At 35.7% G+C, this 20,414-nt stretch overlaps 1 protein-coding gene across 1 annotated transcript in view; it reads right to left on the bottom strand.

Moving 5' to 3' along the window:
* The window catches only part of PPFIBP2 (PPFIB scaffold protein 2), an 89,298-nt gene extending 69,438 nt beyond the window's left edge, over nt 1-19,860 (bottom strand). The window contains exons 1-2 of the mRNA XM_075712022.1: nt 19,794-19,860; nt 4,764-4,978 (exon numbers count right to left, since the gene is read on the bottom strand). Of these exons, the coding sequence (XP_075568137.1) occupies nt 4,764-4,978; nt 19,794-19,860 (282 nt within the window). The remainder of the gene's footprint in view (nt 1-4,763; nt 4,979-19,793) is intronic.
* Nucleotides 19,861-20,414: the final 554 nt, after the last annotated feature.

Here is a 20,414-nt window from a genome sequence, read left to right as displayed (position 1 = left end):
AGCTGTTACTGCAGCAGTTAATTTTTAATGCTGAAATTACTACCTGCTTTGTGATATGTCATGTGGTCACTAGCAATACTAAAATATTTAACAAGAGGCATTGAAACTATACACAAAATTGTTTTATATGAACTCTCTATGATAATCCCCAGGTTTTTTTCTTCTGTTTTTAAGGCCAAAGAATTTACTATCGTAAAGCATGTAAAACACTCCAGACATTCACTTCGAGGCAAAAATTTTTAATACCGTTCCTAAGTAGTTAAAAGTCTATAATTAATGATGCTTTATTCTATTTTAGCTTTGTCAAAAGATTTGTGCAGTTACAGCAACTATTAAAGCCTCATTCTATGATACACAGTAACAATCTTTCCAAATTCAGCGCTAACTTTGTCAAACCTATTTCATCTATCTCAAAGCAGTGGCAGTACAGTTACTGTGCCCAGTTATACTGTAAACTCAAGAACCTGATATGTTCACAGATCCAAGACCACAGAAACACAAAAAGGAGCCTTTTCAAAAAGCACACCTTTAGTTCCACACATGGTATGCCTCTTCCTTAGAGGACTGTAGAGGATAAGCACAAAATCCAACTCCACCAAATCACTGAAATACCAAATCACTACCAATGGTTCCATAAAAAGAGGAATAAAACAGATGCTTTCAAAAGAGGAAGCAAGCAAGGTAGTATCAGGTATGAAACATGATGTCTAAAGTTTTCACACTCTAGGAATATCTAAATTTTCCCACATCGTTGGTATTCACACCTGTAGCAGACAGACCAGAGAACATAACAGTTACAATTGGGTTTTTTTAAATAAATAAATAAATAAATCAAACAAATCACAAACCACAACTTGTTAATATTTCATGTCTGATAAATTCCATAGCTTGGTACTATGGAACTGAAGGAAAGTAACACTCTAGTGAGACCAGCTATAGTATCTATAAACATCACAGAAGCTTCCTGACCGATCAGTAACAAGCCAATGTGCCTCAAAGCTGACCAAAAGGCCAAACTCCGCAGTCTTATTTATTTAAACACCAGGTGTAGTACAACACCCTAAGTGGCAATTACCAAAACTGCAAAGCTACTTGAATTATAAGGCCAAGGGGCAATTTTCTGCAGAAGTTCTTTTTCCCATCCTAGTACAATTGACCTCTAGTTTCTAGATGATACTCCAATACAAATGAACAATACAAAGAAGGTTCAGTCACTTTCTGTCCTCTAACCTGCAGTCCCAAATACTGGTGTGTGGCACAGATAGAAATAGCGGGGATAGCCATACTCTGTCTCAGAGAGCTTTCAGGGCTGCATTAGGTTATGATGATTGCTAATGCAGAAGGAGCACACAAAAAAATAATTGGGACTTCTGTTCCATACTTCTACTTAAACCAAAATGCTAGCTCTTAAATACTGTTGTTTGATACTATCTAGCAGGAACTAGTCTTGAGCCATCTTTCTGACTCCCCTTTCTGTGGTTTTCCATAAAAGCCAATATAGGGCAGCAGCAAAACACAAATTCAGATTACTTCCATAAGGCACATTGTTTGTATTCTTGATTAAGGATGGCAGCTGCAATGATCTTTAATACAGTTTTCAAGCACACATTTAAGTGAAGAAGAATCATAAAATTACACTCTTTTTAAAGCAGATAAACATGATCCTTTCAAGAAAAGAAACGTCACATTGCTTTTTGTACCTTCAGTTTCTAATGTATTCCTAGTCAGGATAAGCTGGGAATATTTTTGACCTCACCTATTCCTGTATAATGTTAGGAACAAAGCAGTTGCTGTATTCTCTAAAACCAGTGGCTTATTCAGTATACGCCAGAGCAGCCTCCAGCTTCAAATGAAGGTGCATGGACCCTAAAATGTGGAATTAATTGTCCATGAAAGAAAATCCCCCTCCAAGCCGACCTATAATAGCTCTAAAAAAAAAAAAAAAAGCTCAAAAGCATCAGTTCAACATCCACTCCAAAGTTTGTTACAATTCAACTATTGCTACTGATATCAAACATTGTTTTATGTTACATTTCAGTTGAATACAACAATTAAAATACATTCCATATCTCTGTACTGAATTATTAGCCTAAACTTTAAAGAGAATGCTTAGAAGAGACACTTTGTAGCAAATTCCACTTGAGAGCGTCTGGCATTTTCTATGTGCTGATGTTTTCTCTGATAGTTACCAGTTGCAACAATCGGGGACCCACACCTCAGGGGTGCCTATGTGAACTCGTGGGGTGCTTGCTCACCAGTGCATGGGTTAGCAGACCGTAGGGAGCTCCACAGGTACACACAAAAGCTAAAGCACCCACATGTCCATTAGGAGATGTGTGTAAATAGGGGAACCCATATCCACAGAAGACGCTGTTCATGCTTGCAACCAGCACCAGCTGTGAGAGAAGAAATGTATGTCTGTAACTGTGAATGTGTATGTGTGCACGTCTGTGTGATTTTAACTTCTTGGAATTAGTCATAGAACTGCATTTAGAAATTTGCAGGTGTTCCTCAACATTTCTTAGGCATCTAGTATTCCAGTTTATCTGTTGTATTGCTGATGTTGATCCTAAATACATAGTTCACTGACTTCTAGTTAATTATGTCTTTAATAAATCAGCAAACCGCTTCAATCTTGATGTGTTTAAACCATGGGAATTGAGTGGGGTTTTTTATGGCACTCCAACATTTCATAGACTAATGATTACCAAATCATTTGAGGCTTCCAGTGTGAATGGATTCACTCAGCTACAGAGTTCTCATTCTCTATAGCTTACTACCTTGACTATCTTTTTCTACATATCAAGTATCAAGTTTCACAGCTCTGGGCTGGAATTAAGGAATTTTCAGTATGGGACATAACTATGAAATACATATTCCATTTCACTGAACTGAGCTGAATTTTATCAGATTTCCTCTCAATTTCCAAGTGAAACTGCTGCTTGTCAGTGGAGAAAGCTTTTCCGAATTTGAAGTCCATGGAAGCTTTGTGCATGCTTACAAATTATTTGCATTTTTAAAAAATATAAAAAAGGTCTACAAATACATAGATTCCTATCCATTTTCAAATAACAGTCACAGAAACTGTGCACTACCCTCCCTGTGCATGTCTTTAAAAGAAGTGGCAGAATTTGTCAATACAGAATAGTGCAAAATATTTTAAAAACAGTGACCTCAACATACTGCACTAGAGATACTCTATACCACCAATTTCCCTGTTCTGTTGGTTCTGAATCCAGACTGCCCAATTGCTTTATCAAATAAATACTACTATTGATGCACTAGACAAGGCTTTTAAGACATCAGTAAACTGCAACTCTAAGAGGGAACTGTTGCTTCTGTTTTGGCTGGTTTCCCATGAAAAAGAAGAGATCCGCATATGCAGATTAATATGAGGAGTCAAAACATCAAGTGTTACCTACCTTGCAGAGCTGAAAAGCTAGATTAATTAATATTTCTGCAATAGAAGGGCCAAAAGCCAGACCACCAGATTCAAACTCTTCAACTTGGTGGTCCAGGGCCAACTTTACTGTGAACAACTCTGAAAATTTATGTCTTTTACACATTAAAAATATCTTTTAGCTATTGAAAAGCTTTGAAAAAGCATTAAAATTTCTGTTAAAGCAGGAATTCAGTAAGAGCTGGCCTGAGGATATGGACTCAAAATCTAATATTGTAAATTCAAATTAAAGATTACCTCCACCTTTTGCTTTCAAAACTGGTACCAAATTCTCATTTCTTTCTCTCATATAGTCCCAAACAGGACTTTCCAGCCATAGACATGCACTCTGTGGAGAATGCCAACAAACCAGCAGTTGACAAGTTCAAACAAAAGCAGCTACCTTTCCAACAACGCTAGGTTACAACAGGCATAAGGCAGCTATAGCAGATTATAAACACTGAACCAGAAGCTACAGACACAATTACACAGAAGTAACATGCATTGACAAAGCCAGAAGAAAATCCTTTCATCTAGAAAACTTTTCTGAAGTTGAGAAAGTGATAGGTAGCTTTTACTCATTAGGAAACCACCATTCACTTGCAGTGACAGGCTTGGTGAAGAGAAGTGTTCTGGCAGGACCTGCTGTTTCTCTTCCTTTACATCCAATGGGTCTCTTCTTTTAAGGTCTGTCTGAAGATCTGCTCCTCGCCTGGTAAGCCTCAGTCTTTTCCAATATAGTCAAATGTTTATTCCCCATCTATCCCAATATGAATGTCTCACATTCAGAAGCTAGAGCTTTCCTGTGTTTACCACCACTACCTGGTGTACAAGATACTTTGGAGATTGATAATACTGATAGTTAAGGTAAATGAAGTGTAGCAAGGAAAATGATAGGAGAATCATCCAGTTTGAATTTGTCCCTTCAACAGACAATGCCACCATATTCCAAATTGGTTGTTTAAAAATGACAAGTTTTATAACTAGTTATAAACTTGTTTGTTATCTCCAGCAAAGGACCAACAAAATCAAACCAAAAAAACTCACAGAAAAGGTAACCTTTTTGGTCGTTCATTTTTACTATCTTCTCTCTCACCAAGGACAAAATCAGGTTTTTTACCAACTTCTTATACTCCTATAACTGCATTGCTTTTAGTAATCAGCACATAACGTGGTAATATCCTCAGCTTGCTATGATTGCTCACCATCCCCTGCAGTTCTCTAAGCATGCAGATTTCAGCTATTATAAAAATAATTGAAGTATCAAATACTTGAATCAATGCTGTTTGCAAACAAAATGGAAAAGCTACAAATAACTACTCACCAGATTCTCTTCAAACCACTCCCGTATACACACTGCTGTGGCCCCCGGAATTTGATTTCGCAATGCTTCTTTCTCTTGAGGATCCTCTAGCATTTCCAGTGCCATCTTTAGATCTTCCAGGAGATGCAAAATTTGAAATGTGCCCAAGTATACTGATGGAGCAGGTGACACAATATCATAACCACCATTAGCATACTCTGTAGCTGACTTTGTACCTAAACCAAGTAAAACCAGGAGAGACAATCATGTTATATAATTGTTTTGTAAGTGACAAATATATAGGTACTACAACATTTGGACTTCAGATGCTGACAAGTATCAGTATTTTAGGCTTAGAAATACTTGAGTTAGTCTCTAGATAAATAACAAACACTGGAGAATTAAATGTGAGAAGTATGTACAAGCATATTAAAAAAGAATTTTCACCTAGAAAACATTTGCAACGTCCATTAAATTACAAACGCCAAAACCTTACCACAAATCACCTGTAATTTTCCATGGTTACCATGAGATGTCACTAACTTCTCAACTACACAGAAGTCCCCACACAGAGCAGTGTTAAGCAAAGAAAGACTGATGCAGTCCTTTGACAAGGAACGTAGATGAAAATAAATCGTGTTACCAGAACTAGAAAAATATGTGACCTTGAGCAGGTTTAAAATGGCCCCACAGAGAGCAAAACCCAAAAAGTTAGCAATAAAAATGGCTAATGAAACTTTGCTAGCTCTCTAAATTACACCACCTCCCTCCTGCCAGCCCTCTAGCACCAATATTATTTTCTCAAGAACAACAAACACAGCAATAAGCATATGTCACTTGATGGAAGAATTATAAATAATACAAATTCTAATATCACCAAATCTTTGTGTCTTAATACCCTGTGTTTCAATGAGATGCACGCTAAAAAGAGCTGTCTTTTCTCAGCCCTGAATTTCAGACCTTGATTTCACTTAAATTCCCTTCGTTTCTTTAAGAACTAGTTAGATGGAAAACTTCTATTTGCTCTACTTTCTGTAGCTTTTATTTACAATTCATTGCCTCATGTACATAATAGATTGTACTCATGTTATGTCTTCATTCTTGTTCTCTCTGGCATAAGCAATCGCATTTTCCCCCTTTATTTGACTTCATGGGAGATTTGCTCTGGGCTGTTGATCATTCATGCTGTACTCCTCTCAATCCTTTTATTTTGTAACATACTTTACAGGTGTATGTTGGATCCACATAGCATACAGTATTCCTTAGAAGACTGTATCATTGATCTACACAAGGGGATTATAATAATCTCCATACTATTCTTCATTGTAGTCCTGTGTTTAATGTCATTTACATCTTAGTTAGGAAGGAACAGAAATCTTCACTGCGCCTTTGAAAATTATTTGCTAAGTTTTTTTTCCTAAGCAGATGTATCTAATTGGAAACCCAGATGTATAAGTAATTCAAATTTTCTTCTTGAATGCACACTACTTTGCATCAATCAATGTTAGTTTGCCTGCTATGGTTATTTATCTACCATGATTTGGACATTACAAACCATGTTTGAACCCAATGGTTCTTTTTACCTATGGCCTGATATATAACTAATACCTAAATACAGCTCAGGAATACACTGGCACTCTAGGTCCTAGTACACTGAAATGCCTTCTGCACCTAGATTAGTTTTTAAACAAAATGCTAACTGATCATTTAATCCTAATATTGTGTCCCATCTCAATCAGTTTTTGATCCAAGACAATAATTTGTCTCTCATTTTGTGAATGCTTAACTTTACTCAAAGCTTTTGGGAAAATTCTAAATAATATTAACCAGGTTTTCTTCAACCACTGTTTTCATGACACAAAGAATTCTGTCAGATCAATTATCTTTGCAAAATATTGTGTGGTTTGAATTCTACTGTATGATGTGCTTTTTTGTTTGACTGTTGTAAACTATGCGAAAACATCCCTAGAAATTTCTAGTTTTGCAAGGCTCAGTAGTAGGGTTTAGTTTTTTTTTTTTTAAAGCAACACTCCTATTTTCACTACTGGAGTGAGTATTTTGTATAGTCTTAACCTCTTTTCAAACTCAGAATATTCCCTGTTTGGTCCTGTTGACGTCCGCTGCTTATGAGTTTATTTTGATACCTCAAGTGTGAGACCTCATCTTAATTTCTGGCCAAGACCATGTCCAAGATAAAGTTTCTTCAATATCCGGTGCTACAGAGACTGCTACACAAGACAACTTCACCTCATAAATCAAACTTGTCTTCCTCAATTATTTCTTTTTGAGGAAAGGATCAACTGTTTTGCTGGATTTGAGTATTCTAACCACTAGAAGATATTTTCTTATGTATTTCTGTACTCTCAGCTTATGCCAGCTTAGTTGTTTCTGTTTATGTACTTCCTAATGCAGATTAATATTAAACTCTAGCAACTAAAAATACCAGATTTCCAAATTGTGTAAGACCCATTTGGATCATATAACCTCTTAAATCTTTTCATTCAGCCAGAGTGGCTCACTACTTACTTTCCAAGAGAGATATGCACACATACTGAAATCTGGCACTGTCTTCTTAAGTAGCATTGATGCCACTTTTAAAGATGTGGCTTCCTTGGTTATTGTGACATTAGGACTTTTAAACTAGTTTTCTCACTCTTTTTTTTGCAAAACTCCATGCTACATTTTTCTGTCTCTTTGCTTAGTAAGTACTTTTCACATCAGAAGAGCAGACAGGATCCAAAGTTATTTCATAATCAGCTTTGGTAGCTACCCCTTCAATGAACTGACAATTTAAAATAGATATGGAATGGGAAGAACTCAATGGAGCATTCTGCTATAGAATTCTTCATGTTATTTATACGAATACTTTTTATACACAGACAAGAGAGAAACAAACAAACAAAAATCCACACAATCCAAACAAAACCACACAAACTTTCAGGCCCACAACCAATACTTCAGGTGTGAAATAAAAGCCATAATCTTTAAGCTAAATACAGATTTAAAACAATTGTTCAGGAGTTCAGTTAATTATACTAAGTAGGCAGTTTATACAGCCAAATATACAGCTGTACCATACATACCACTGTAAATTTTCTGAAGATAGTATTGGTGACATCTTCCCTCACCAGTCTAAATGCCTCACTACATATCACATCTTGCCTCCATCCTTAGATTATCATGGCTACGACATTACTGGTAACATCTACTTTCTACACAAAATAATTTTAAATTCTGTAGGAAAATTCAATGACAGTGAAACTCACAGATTTTGGCATGCTTTTATTTAATTTGCCCCTATCAAAACACTAGGAAAAACCATATATGCACACTCTTTAATCTTGGCAAGCAAAAGAACTGTCACCCTTCAGAAACTCAGTTCTATAAAGGTAAAAATTCTCAAGTGCTGGAGCACAGGTAGGGCCAGCCGGGAATTATATGTTATGTGATTTCCTGGGCATACTCCATATGCATGCTTCAGTTATCCCAAGCTCTTCAACTGACTGTTCAGACCGGCAGAATTCTAAGCACCCTCAAAGTCTCACATTTTACACACCAGTGGAACGTCATAATTTCTCAGAACTCTCAAGAACTGGGTCCATGTGTAAGGCACACGTGCCAAGTTTCCATAGTTGTAACCTAAGGTGAGTCTTGATCACAGTCCTGTCCTGTGTAGGGACATTTGGAAGGTGGTAATGTGTTTTTACTGGGAAGGAACATCAGCTTGACATCTAGTGACTGAGACAAGTCAATTTAAGAATTTTCAGGTTTTCTTCTTACAGTTCCATTTCCTGCCTCAAGTTTTCCTCCATTTAAGTTTGCATGAAATAAGAAATAAAAAAGAAGCCAGAAGGAAGTATTTTTCTATTCAATGCTAACAAAAAGAGATGCAACAAATGAAAATTGTCAAAGACATCCTTAAGGAAAACTCATGTTCCCTGAACTACCTAACAACATACAAAAGCTGGTATATCTTATGACTTACCCCATACTTATGACAGGGAATTGATTTTGAGCATAAATAGTACAGGATTTTAAACTGCAGAAGACAATAAAGATACTTCAAAATTTTCTTAGCCAATAATAGTAAACAGCACAGTATTTGTTTGCTTACGTGAATAAAGATGTAATGATCTTACAGGTGAACTGTCTGTAAATTTTTATATGCGCTAGTTCCCTTAAACCTTGAAAGGAAAAACATCTCTTTGATTAATACCAACTAAAGTTAAATGAAGGAAGTAGAGATTGAAAGGCTGGATTTCATTCATAATTTTAAATCTTTCAACTGAGGTTTTTATCCATGAAAGAAATGATCAAAAAAAAAAAATATATATATATCAGTACTATTCAAGATTTGTATTTAGACTTCAAAAAGCAGGCACTGGTGAGAGAAGAATGTACCCATGACTGATACCATCAGAAAGACAAACAAACAAAAACCCAAACCATATCTGTACCCTTATTATGCTGAGAATACAGGGCATAATTCTGAGATGTCCTGAAAATTCTAGCTTTCAGCAATCAAAATTCCACTAGTTTCAAGTCACTGGGATCACAAATATTAAGCAAGGACTTAAAAGTCCTTTGCTTTGCTGGATAAGGGCCAGAGTACTCAACAAAAGTTACAAAGCCCGCCCATAAGTAACTCTCCTTGTCTGGAACAGGAGCTACCCACAGATCTCAGTGCATCACTAAGAGAACATGACCCTTCACACCTCCCCGTCAAATATATGCATACACTCCTCCCTTGTGAAATTATTTTTAAACTGGTTTGCTATGGGTTGCTACTGTAGTACCTTTGATTCTCCTGGCTGAAATGGAAAATGAAGAATTCCTCTGAACGCAACAACTAATGCACTTTATACTAGGTAAAGAAATGTGGAAATGCGGAATTCAACTCAGCATTTTAATTCAGAAAGCTTCCTGTTTTAGTGCTTAAATTCAAATGAATCACAGGCTTGCTTCTCTTATTTGCTTTCCATGTAGTTTCATGTTAAGTAGGATAGATATTGCTCACCAGAAGGACAAGAACACACCCTGAAAAACAGAAGTAAAAGTGCGTAGGAGTAAAAAATTATATTTCTTTGCATTAGTTTAAACCTTTACATCATCATGCTGCAAAGCACATTAAGTTTTAGCATCAGACAATAAGAATTTGGTTCTCCTTGCAGACTGATGCAAAAAAAAAGAGATGCCACAGTGCAAACAACACTACATGTTACCGGTATACTCGACCATTAACAGCAATTAATTTGTGTGTAGCTTTATTATAAATAGTTAAAGTGGGGGAGAACATGGTTCAAGCACAAGAATTTTATAGACACTCAGGGAAAATGAGCACAGTTTTGAGCTCTTGCAAAAACACTCATTTTGTATGAGCAAGTCACAGTCTTCCTGTGCCTCCTTTTTTCCAGGAGTAAACAGGACACAGGGGAATCTTTTGTCATTATGTTTATATAATACTCAATACCATGGTTCCCTAGTGTACTACTGGAATACAATTAATCACCCTAAATGTCCACCTTAGAGGAGTAGGAAAGAAAGAACGGGGTGGGGGGTGGGGGGGAAGTATTGGAACTAAGACATTCCAAGCAGCTTAATTCGGGCTTGCACATACAGATAGTGGATGAAGGAGGTTAAACGTTGCTGCACAGTATATGCATGGTAGAAAGAATAACAAAAGTAATAAAAAAAACGGAAAACAACTTTTAAGTTACACATTTCCTACACTCTGACCATGCAAGCACATTTTTAGTTCAAAGTTCCTTGCAATTAGCTGAATGGCTTTAAAGAAACGTTCCTTTTGGGCAAATACATAACCTATTCAGAAAACAGCACTACTGGTGGCTTGCAAAAGTAAGTCACTAAGCAGAAGTAAAGAAAGAAGCAGAAAGCCTTGCCAGTTTGAAAATCCGCTCTCCTCAGTTTATACTGTATACATTCACCCATCGCCCAACTTTTATCACTCTTAGCAGTAGATAGTTTCTGATCTCTCACTTTTCCTTGCATCTTAAATTCTAATCACCTGCATTCATCCTTATTATCTCAGTCTTTTCACTCTAAAACTGGCTGAGGTTTAAGAAAAGAAGCTCTGGTAATACACAACCATCAGTGGTTAAAAAGAGATTTTCCTAAAACTGCTGACTCCTTTAGTCCAGAAAAGAGAAAAAAAAAAAAAAACAACAGGCCCACAGCAAAACCCAAAAGCTACTTCTGTGCTGGGGTAAGGATGACTTCCTATAAAGCTGAAATACTCAAGGGTAACAGTTTTGATATCTGACCAACAGTGGTTAGAATAAAATTATAAACATACGTTTTCTCTGGCCTTTCAGTCAATCATTACACTGCTAAAGAACTTTTTTTTTTTTTACCTGAGTTTTTACTCAACGAGTATATAGGTTGTCCAAGTTCTTCCTCTCTCCTTCAAGACTACAAAGTGTAATTTTCTTTGAAGCACAAGTCTCTTTTTCTCATGAAGATAGCTTTGAAAATGTTAATTTATGTAAACTAGTAGTAAGGTCTGGATGGGACATAATTCAGCCTCCTCGTTCCTAAGCCTTCTGTCAAAGGAGTGAAGAGGTAGCTCACACAGTCCTTTCTTCTAATACTGTAATGCAAAATACATCACAAATGATGTGTTTTGAATCATAGCTCATATTAGCTTCTCCTCAAACTTCTGCTTTTAGATCTTTAACTACAGGAAACAGTAACTGTTAAGCTGGATTAGCAGGAAGCCTAGGAAAAAACATCCAAGCCTAGAAACTTTAATGACCACATTCAGATTCAAGTTTCATGCAGGTCGGATGATTTTCAACTGAGCTTTATTTACAAGGACACGTGGAATTCTTGAGACAATCTTCAAGAACTATCTATAATTTCTTATGGAAATTATCTATGTAATTACTCAACCTTTTTCCTTTTATATGCTTATAGACTCTTAGCTGTGATGTGCAGCCCATTAAGTACTGTATACACAACTACAACAAAAAGATGTCTCCTATCCAGAAACACAAGCTCAGCAGCCTTACAGCTGGTGAAAAAAGGAAGATGGATTATGATTATGCAGCTACGATGGAGATTTGAGGCTGAGTCTCCATCGCACAGGAAAAACAGGATCAACACATTTTATTAAAGACAATGAAGAACAAATACTTGCACCAATTTTCTCTCTCTCTTTTTTTTTGTATTTACACACACAAAAAAATTGTATTTAGGGCCAGTGAAACCAGTAGTCTAATTAGAACAGTGTTGTGAGACAACAAATACATCTTCTTAGTACAAAATCCATAATAGTTTGTAGTAAGCAGTAGTAAGCTACTGGTAACATGAGTACTGTTTCATGAAAAAAGTGAATCTTTGAAAGCATAGGGAAAATAAGAGCATTCAGTTTGTGAGGGAATAAAGGCATCTTGTTTTATAAAACTTACACTATTTTGATTTTTAAAAAGACTCTTTCAAATTAATTTCATTGCCTTAAAGTAGGAAGTTGAGAAGCTACGATTTTGAATTTAAAGAAAACCCATGTTTGATAAAACTTGTTTAAATTTAAATCTTAGAAATCTGTTCATTAGCCTATTAAACAACTGAGTGACTCATGTACTGAAAAACAGATCACATCATATAAACCACAAAAGAACCTTTGTGTCTCAGATTTTTCAATCCTATGGGGTTATGGCCATCATGGTTTAACTGCCTTTCTTTGCTACATATGGTATCTGCAGCTATTTACATTTCCATTTCTTTTCCATCCTTTTCAAAACTTTATACAAATACCTGTGATGTATGGATTTTGTTTTGCACAAACACAATGCAGTACTGCATTTTTGGTTAAGTTGATGTAGGTGTCTAGGTCATGACTATTTTTGTTGTTTTACACTAACAGAACTGTTTATCTATAGTCAGAGATAAAGAATTTAAAGTAGCATGTTTCAATTGCAAAGATTTCTCCATTTTGAATTAGTTTTAACCGTTATTTTCAAGAAAACTTCAAATCTTGTTGTTTTGCTTGAAAGGCAGGAACACATGCAAGGGAAGTCAAAGACCAACTTGATCAGTAAATCACTGTTTTACTTGGACCTGCAAAGGACAATTTTGTCTTATACAAAACAATTTTAAACATCTATTTTTGTAGAATATCATTAACTGTTTATAGGAAACAAGTTCTCAATGCTTTCAGCTCCATAAGATTCTGTGGTACTGTCCTGTTCACAGAGGGAATCCATCAGTACTACAATCAAGATTCAGAGTCTTCACTCTCTATCTTGTGCTCAGGCCCCCACTATCTGTGAGAAAATATGCTTAGGATAGTGAGAGTATGGGAAGCATGTTTAGGGACAGTAGCCCACATAGCTATAATGACCTCTTGGCAAGGTTAAGCACTCAAAATTGAGGAAATTCCAAAGTTCGGGTTGCTCTGGCAACCCTGGTTAAGGAATGAGTAGACAACACTGCACATGCACAATCAACATGCAAGTTGCCATGATTTTCACATGCTTTTAAAACACAGATCAAAACTGCACCTGAACAGTTACGCAAGGTCTTAACTTGAAGGCTACAGCATGTGTAAAGCCCCTACAAAATATAGTATCAAATGGCTGTAATGGTTATCCAAGAGTGCGCACGGTTTGTGAGGCCGTGACTTACATGTTGTTAACAAACCTAAAAGAAAGACCACAGATAGCTGATGTGAAAAATTATGGATTAAATAAATAGAAAGACTGTAAACTGCTATATTTTTTAAGTTTTAAAAGATTTTAAACTGTTATAAATCTGTTATTGTTGACAACATCTGAGGAATTAACTAATTAACTAGCTTTTCCGAAGTTGAGTATCTGAAGCTAAATGTCAGCACCTAACAAGCTGTAAGAAGTATTATAAAATAAAGATAAATGTTGAACTATAAATTATAAACCCTAGATATTTGTGTTATATTTTTTATATTTTCTCCTTTAATATTCAGGATGGATAATGGTCACCATTTTTGTCTTTTTTTCCCCTCACAATATTCTTGATACATAATTTTCTGGAACTGTTATGACAGGAAGTTATATATTTCTCTATCAAAGACCTGATTTCAGGTAATTTATTTAATTTCGTTTTTTGTATCTGTATTGCTATAAGATCTATGCGTAAATATGCTCTAGCTAATGGTTTCCAAAAGCTGCTATAGTATCTTGTATAATACAACTTCACAAATGCTGACCTTAATTAATGCATAGCAGTAACAAGATAAGTAACAAGTGCTGTAGATATATTATTTCTGTTGTTCGGAAAAAAGGCTAAATTATTGATTGAAAAAGAACAGAAAATAAAAAGGAAATACACTAATCATAACTGAAGCACAGCCTATTAACACAATTACAACTTATTTAGAAAATACAAGAAAACCACCACAGCTGTTGCTGTTCAGTTACTCTGACCTATAACGAAAGAAATTGCTCATTATTTAAATTATTCTGCTTCTCTCATCATTATTTCAACTATAGTCTGTGTCAGATCAGTGCTCTAAAATGAAATTCTACAAAGATCTCTGTATTAAAATTACAAAAACTTATACACCTTTACTATAGAAAATAAGTTTCGAATTTGAAAATACTATGAACCTTGAATAGGACATAAGTGATAAAAATATAAAGCCATCTGGAAGTATACAAATTGAAAAGAAAAAATAGAAGCTATTCTCTAGTCATTCTACACAATTACAAGCAGCTCATACTACCCATCAGCTGCATGTCAACCAGCATGTATTTCAGATAAGACCCACCCACCCCCCCCAACACACACCGCAAAAAATACGATTAAGTGCTCTCTGTCTCGTCTGGACAATTTCAATCCCATATGAAGCAGAACAGAGTTGTCTATCTTCTTCACTTAAAGTGCTGTGAGACCAGTCCTTACATTCTGAATGAATCCTGTGATGACTATTCATGGGTAAAGGATGAGGTCACTATGAAATCTTGATTTCCTATACATAAAGTAGGAACTCGGTGAAAACCTTATTCCACAAACCTGAAAATTCATCCAAAGGGGTTCAAATGAGAGTGTTAGTATTTTTTGTCCATTCCTGCATTTTTAATAGACGTTCTAATCACTTAACTAGAGGTGACTTAATAATCTAACACATCCAGGAACATAGCACCACTCTGGAACTTGAACTCTGTTGTTTTCATAGTAAAGTTATGATGGGGCAGAACAGTAAAAGAAAAAAAGAAGAAAAGAAGAAAAAAAACCACACAAAACACCACACAAACAGGTCCTCCTTCAAATTCTGGCAAATAGTTCCCATGAGGAAAATATATTAAACTTGAATTAAAATCCCGTTCATCTCTTAAATATCATTTCCTCTAAAGGCCCCTTTTTCAGCAAGGGTGTGGGAAGTGGTTGGGTTTGTAGCACACGGCCAAAGCAATGAACTGAACACAAGCGTTCTGCTGCCTCAAGAGAAGGGAATTTAAACATGCATGCTTCTTGAACAACTTCTTGAAAAACTTTTTAATTATTTATATTTTTTAATCTTTTGGTACTAATGCTGAAATATCAGTACACACCCACGTGATAACACATTTAACTTTTTCGTTATTTTTCAATAAGCAATAATTGCAGGAGCTCTGGTTAAAAGGAAAGTTAATAATTACACTGATTCCTCGGCAAATTTGAAGAGACCCTGGAGCTGCAGCAGACTACAATATTGTGACAGGAGGTTTTAGATCTTACAATCATGGTCATTATTCACAAAAAGAAAGAACAGATTTCCAGATTGTTGACAGAGAGAAACAGTTTGATATAAAAGTAAAATATTTTTTTTTTTTAATTCATTAGGATATATTGCAAAGAAAAAATAATCTAAATCTATAGTCCTATAAAGAAACACATTTTAATAAACGGGTAAAAGGTGGATAAAAGGGAAAGTAATGACTTGGTCAAACTTCAGAGGGAAGCAATGCCAAAGTCATACGCCTCAAATAAAGAATGCATAGACAGATCTGACATATAGGCACTTTCTTTAGAGAAAGCCTCTGTTTGGAGTGCAAGTCATTCTAGCTAATGGATAAGTAATGTTCATTGACAATCACATTAGCCCTTTTTGCTATTTTAGTCAAATAAGGCTAATCATTTAGCATGCCTAATTTATATAGCTATGAGGGTGGGTTATCAGCACAGATGTACTGAAGCATAAAAGACTTGGGAACACTGACCTATCTGTCAAATTCGATCAAGCCCCATGAAATTCAATTTGTTAATCTTGCTTCACAATCCTACTCTCATGCACTCTAAACACCAATACTTTTTGTATTGCACTGAGATGCACAGTCTACAGTGAGACTTTTTATTTGGATTAATCCGAATCACATATGAGCTATGTTAACATTTGAAGTAAGGGACATAACTTTTAAAATTAGAAGGCTAAAAGTAGGACTGCAAATCTGTAACTATCTCTACTATGTATTTGCATGCCCAGTTCTTACCTTAAAGGACAAGACCACAATCTAATATTTTAATAACTACAGCTAATAAAAGACATCAGGACTGTTTTCTCCTTAAACAGAGGGAATGCTGGTTTTGCATGTGTATATGTACACATCTATTCAAGCTTCAAAAATGAACCAATGCGAGATATACATCTACGGACTTCTCACTTCTCTAAAATAGTGATTAATGCTCATTTTGTGCCTAAAGCAAAGGTTTGTGACGCCAAGAGAAGAGCATAGCTCTCCTAGTACCCACTCAGGCCTCATCCCATAGGAAACATCTTTTTCATCAGCTACGTAAGTTTCCAATAGTCATAAAGTTTAGCCTCAGTCTTTGAACCCAGCGCTGCCTAGAGATATCCACAGAATCTGGATACAGTGAACTGAAATAGAACAAGCTCTGAACAGTTGATCTTTTGCTGTTTCCAGTTTACTCTAAGAGCAGCTACATTTGCACAGATGTCCAATATTTGCATAATATAGTATATATAAATCTGCAGTTAGAAGACTCTCAGTCCTGATTTGTTTCATTACAGTCCTCCAGTCCTCCCTCTGAAGGAGTTTCCTACCTTATTTTTTCTCTTGCCATACAGGACAAGAGAACATTCCCATTTTCCAGTCCCTGCCCAAATTGCAAACAGAAGCTTACTGGATTGAATTAGAGAGAATCAAAGTTGAATAATTACTATGTTCCTTAATTTGAGATGAATTGGGATAATAACCCTATCCAAGTATAGGCTCCAGCAGATATATTTGGTCCTTCAATCATACCAGAACATTCAAGAAACAGTTCTGGAACACACAGAACATTAGCTAGAGGAGAATGACCAGAACAGACTTAACTCAATCTGTCTTAAAATGTCTTACCTATTTCTAGTAATGGAAAATAATAAATAAATAAGGTAAACTACCTTCCCACCCAATTGAGCTTTTCCTTTGTGTTATAACTAAAAATAAGTAAAGGAATAAAGCAATATGATTTTTTTTATTGGTACAGGTAGCTATAATTCTGCAATCATGTGGGAAGTATTCAATTAACACTGATGAGACTTGACAGATGCATTGTCTGGGAAATATCTTGATTCTTTTCCCATTAGATATATAGGCCTGTTTTCCACATTTTACTTAATATCAGTGGACATTAGACTAAAAATGTAAGTAATGTGAAGTCATAAAGTCAACTCTCTTGAAGAGGTTGCCAATTTGCTCATGACCTATTCATGCACTGTGGAAACAAACTCTACATACCACTAGCATGCCTGAATCTTTTTGTTTTAGAGCTTAGGCACCAACACTACTACAAAACAGCTGTGAATGGGACGTGCAATCTGCCAATTCACACAGAACATTTCTTCCATCGTTTGCTTCGCTTCTCTATATCACTGTCTCCACCATCATGGCAACTAAGTGAAGGGGGTAAAAGCGGTGTTGTTTGGAAGCCTGGAATAATTTAATTGTAGTCCTTACTTATCAAGATTAAACCCTGAAATGTCATGGGCACAAACAATATGAAAAAGGAGTGGGGAAAATGAAAATAATATTAAAACCAAAAAAATCAAACCTGGCTTCTGACCTCAATTATTTTTCTAGCATGAAGTATGTGATTTTCTTAGGCAGTCATATATTGCTATTTAATCAGTTATGCCACATATTACAAGGCTATCTTTCCATACTGTGGAAAAAATACCCAACACTAACTACCACAATAATCTTACCCAGAACTAGCCTCACAACAACCACTTTTCAGAGCTTCCATTCATAGAAACGCTGCTGAGTAGCAATGTTATCCTCTCAGTGGAAAAACCATACAGCCTGTAAGCCTGCAAAACTTTTTTGAAGGGAATATGAAATGGCACCTTCAAGTATTGAGATATGTTGGAAGCACAATCTATTAACAGAAAACATTGAAGCAGATGAAATCCATTGGAATGACAAACCTGAAAATCCTCAAAATCATGACAAGTTTTCTAACCCTTTCCTTCAAATTAAAACATACCACAAAGCTCTGACAACTCCTGGAAGAAAATAAGTGTCTAATCTGAAAATCAATTTATTTTTCTTTCTCCTGCTTTTTCTGAAGAATAGAATCGTCAGTGCATCCATGATATCACCAGTGTGTGCTAGGCTATGTATAAATCATCACAGAAGAAAGATACTGAGTTAAAATTTCCAGGTGTATGGAGGCAATTTATGAGCACAGGTTCCATAGCATAATTAAAGGGACACAGGTTTCTATGCTACTTTGGCTCCTTTATAGCACTAGCCAGGATGATAACCCAAGTTTGCAATGGCTAAGAAATTATTTCAGTTCCCTAGTTTATGAATTGTGGTTTGGGACTTGCTTTCTTATTCTCTCTTTAGATACCTGAGGGAAGGCCAAAGCTTCCCTATCTGTTTAATGTGTTTTGTAAGAGGTGAAAAAATAAAATCCCAGCCAACTTCTGTTGGTTTAAATCTTATTTGAATAAGGTTTTGTATTCAGAAAAAGAAGGGAGAATTAAATACATATCTAAATTTTCCTATGTGCACAAACTTGTTCCATTGGTGTGAAAAGTTATTTGTGGAGTTAAATCTATCACATATTCACGTTTACACTTCTGTATATCTTAGCAGTCTGTTAAAGCTTGCACATTTAGAATAAAGTGAAGACTCATATGTGGATGAGAAAAAAAAAAATGTAGAGATTCTTTAAACTAAAAATCCTGGATAATGACTTTCTGCCTAATCATGGTTAGTCTGATGGTAATATCTGAAGCTCCATATTAGTCTCTGGATAGAAAGCTTTACTAGAAGAGCAGGAAGAAGAGCAGGAAGAAGCACAATTGCAGCAACAAGAGGCTGATATAATCTTCTTCATCATTAAGGGGAAAAAAAAAAGGCACCGCATGGGTGTCATTATTTAAATTTATAAAGCTTTAGTGAATGCTTTCCCATTGTGCACAAGTGAGATCATGGCCCTACCCAGATACTTCTTTTAGGAGCTCATACTGAATAGTGTGTGAGCACCAACCCCAAGGCTACCAAGTCCTAACCACAGAAATCAACTTATCTTCTTGGATGTTGTAATGTTGAGAGAAAATTTTTTAATTGCCTTACCATGAGAGCACCAAAAGACAGCAAATTCTATCTGGCATCATATGCCTTTCTAGTAGACAGCTGTATAAAAAGAAATTCATAGCTCCACTCCTGGATATAAAAGTCAACAAAAAGCACGCATTCTAACGCGTTAGGCCATGAAGGTAATGAATAGCTAAACTATTTTAAATATGTACATCATAAATAAAGAAAATTATGTATAGCTCTTGATGTGTTTAAGTTACCATATAGCATTAGAGCAAAGTAAATCTTTCTTACTTCAATATTCACATGTCTGAGGTGGAATTGTGGGTTTTCTTCCTTTATTTTACTTTAAATTTTCTTCACATAATTGTTGAACCAGAGAAAACTGTGCGTCACAGAGAACTTCACAAATTGAGAATAATAATTAAAAAGTAAAAAAATAAACAGGAAAATTGCAGGAGGGAAAAAGACATACATAGTTAAATCTCAAAATAGTCTGGTGTAAAATAAAGCATTACTATACCTGCAATGATGTCATCCATCTGCTCCAAAGCTGCTTCCAGCATATGACTAGCGTCAGAAGCCATCATACGTGATTTCTTCAGACCTTTACTCTTTCTCCTGAAAAGACAGATGAAACCATGTGCATTACACTAAACCAGACCTGATAGAAGAATGTCACTGTTGCATTATAAATTAAGCTACACAAGCAAAAGTCCACACTAGCAAAAATACAGCCTAATAATATGAAAACCAAGAACATTGTTCCTATTTTTGATAGATGACTCGGGATTTCTGAGGTTTTCATAGATTCATAGAATCGTTTAGGTTGGAAAAGACCTTTAAGATCATCCAGTCCAACCATTAACCTAACAAAATTCATTCATTGTTGATTTTTTTTTTTCTTTAAGAGATTTTTCTAAAACAAGGAAATGCAGATGGAAACAAAATGAAACAATCTCAAATACTGGAAGCTTGAGATTCCCTTACCCCTCATCCTTAACAATAGTTTCCTAGATTCAAAGTTCAGTGCATTTCAACCTTTTGCACTGTGGGGAAAAAGAGGATTGACTAGGTTTCAATGAAGGAATGAACACATGGTGAAAAAGATGCTTAACCTATAAGCAGAACTCTGTAGGAGCTC

Source organism: Pelecanus crispus, chromosome 6 (assembly GCF_030463565.1).
Source record: "Pelecanus crispus isolate bPelCri1 chromosome 6, bPelCri1.pri, whole genome shotgun sequence".
In the NCBI taxonomy this organism is placed as follows: Eukaryota; Metazoa; Chordata; class Aves; order Pelecaniformes; family Pelecanidae; genus Pelecanus; species Pelecanus crispus.
Note: the sequence above shows the minus strand (reverse complement) of the source record. Positions and strands in the feature narration are given on the sequence as shown.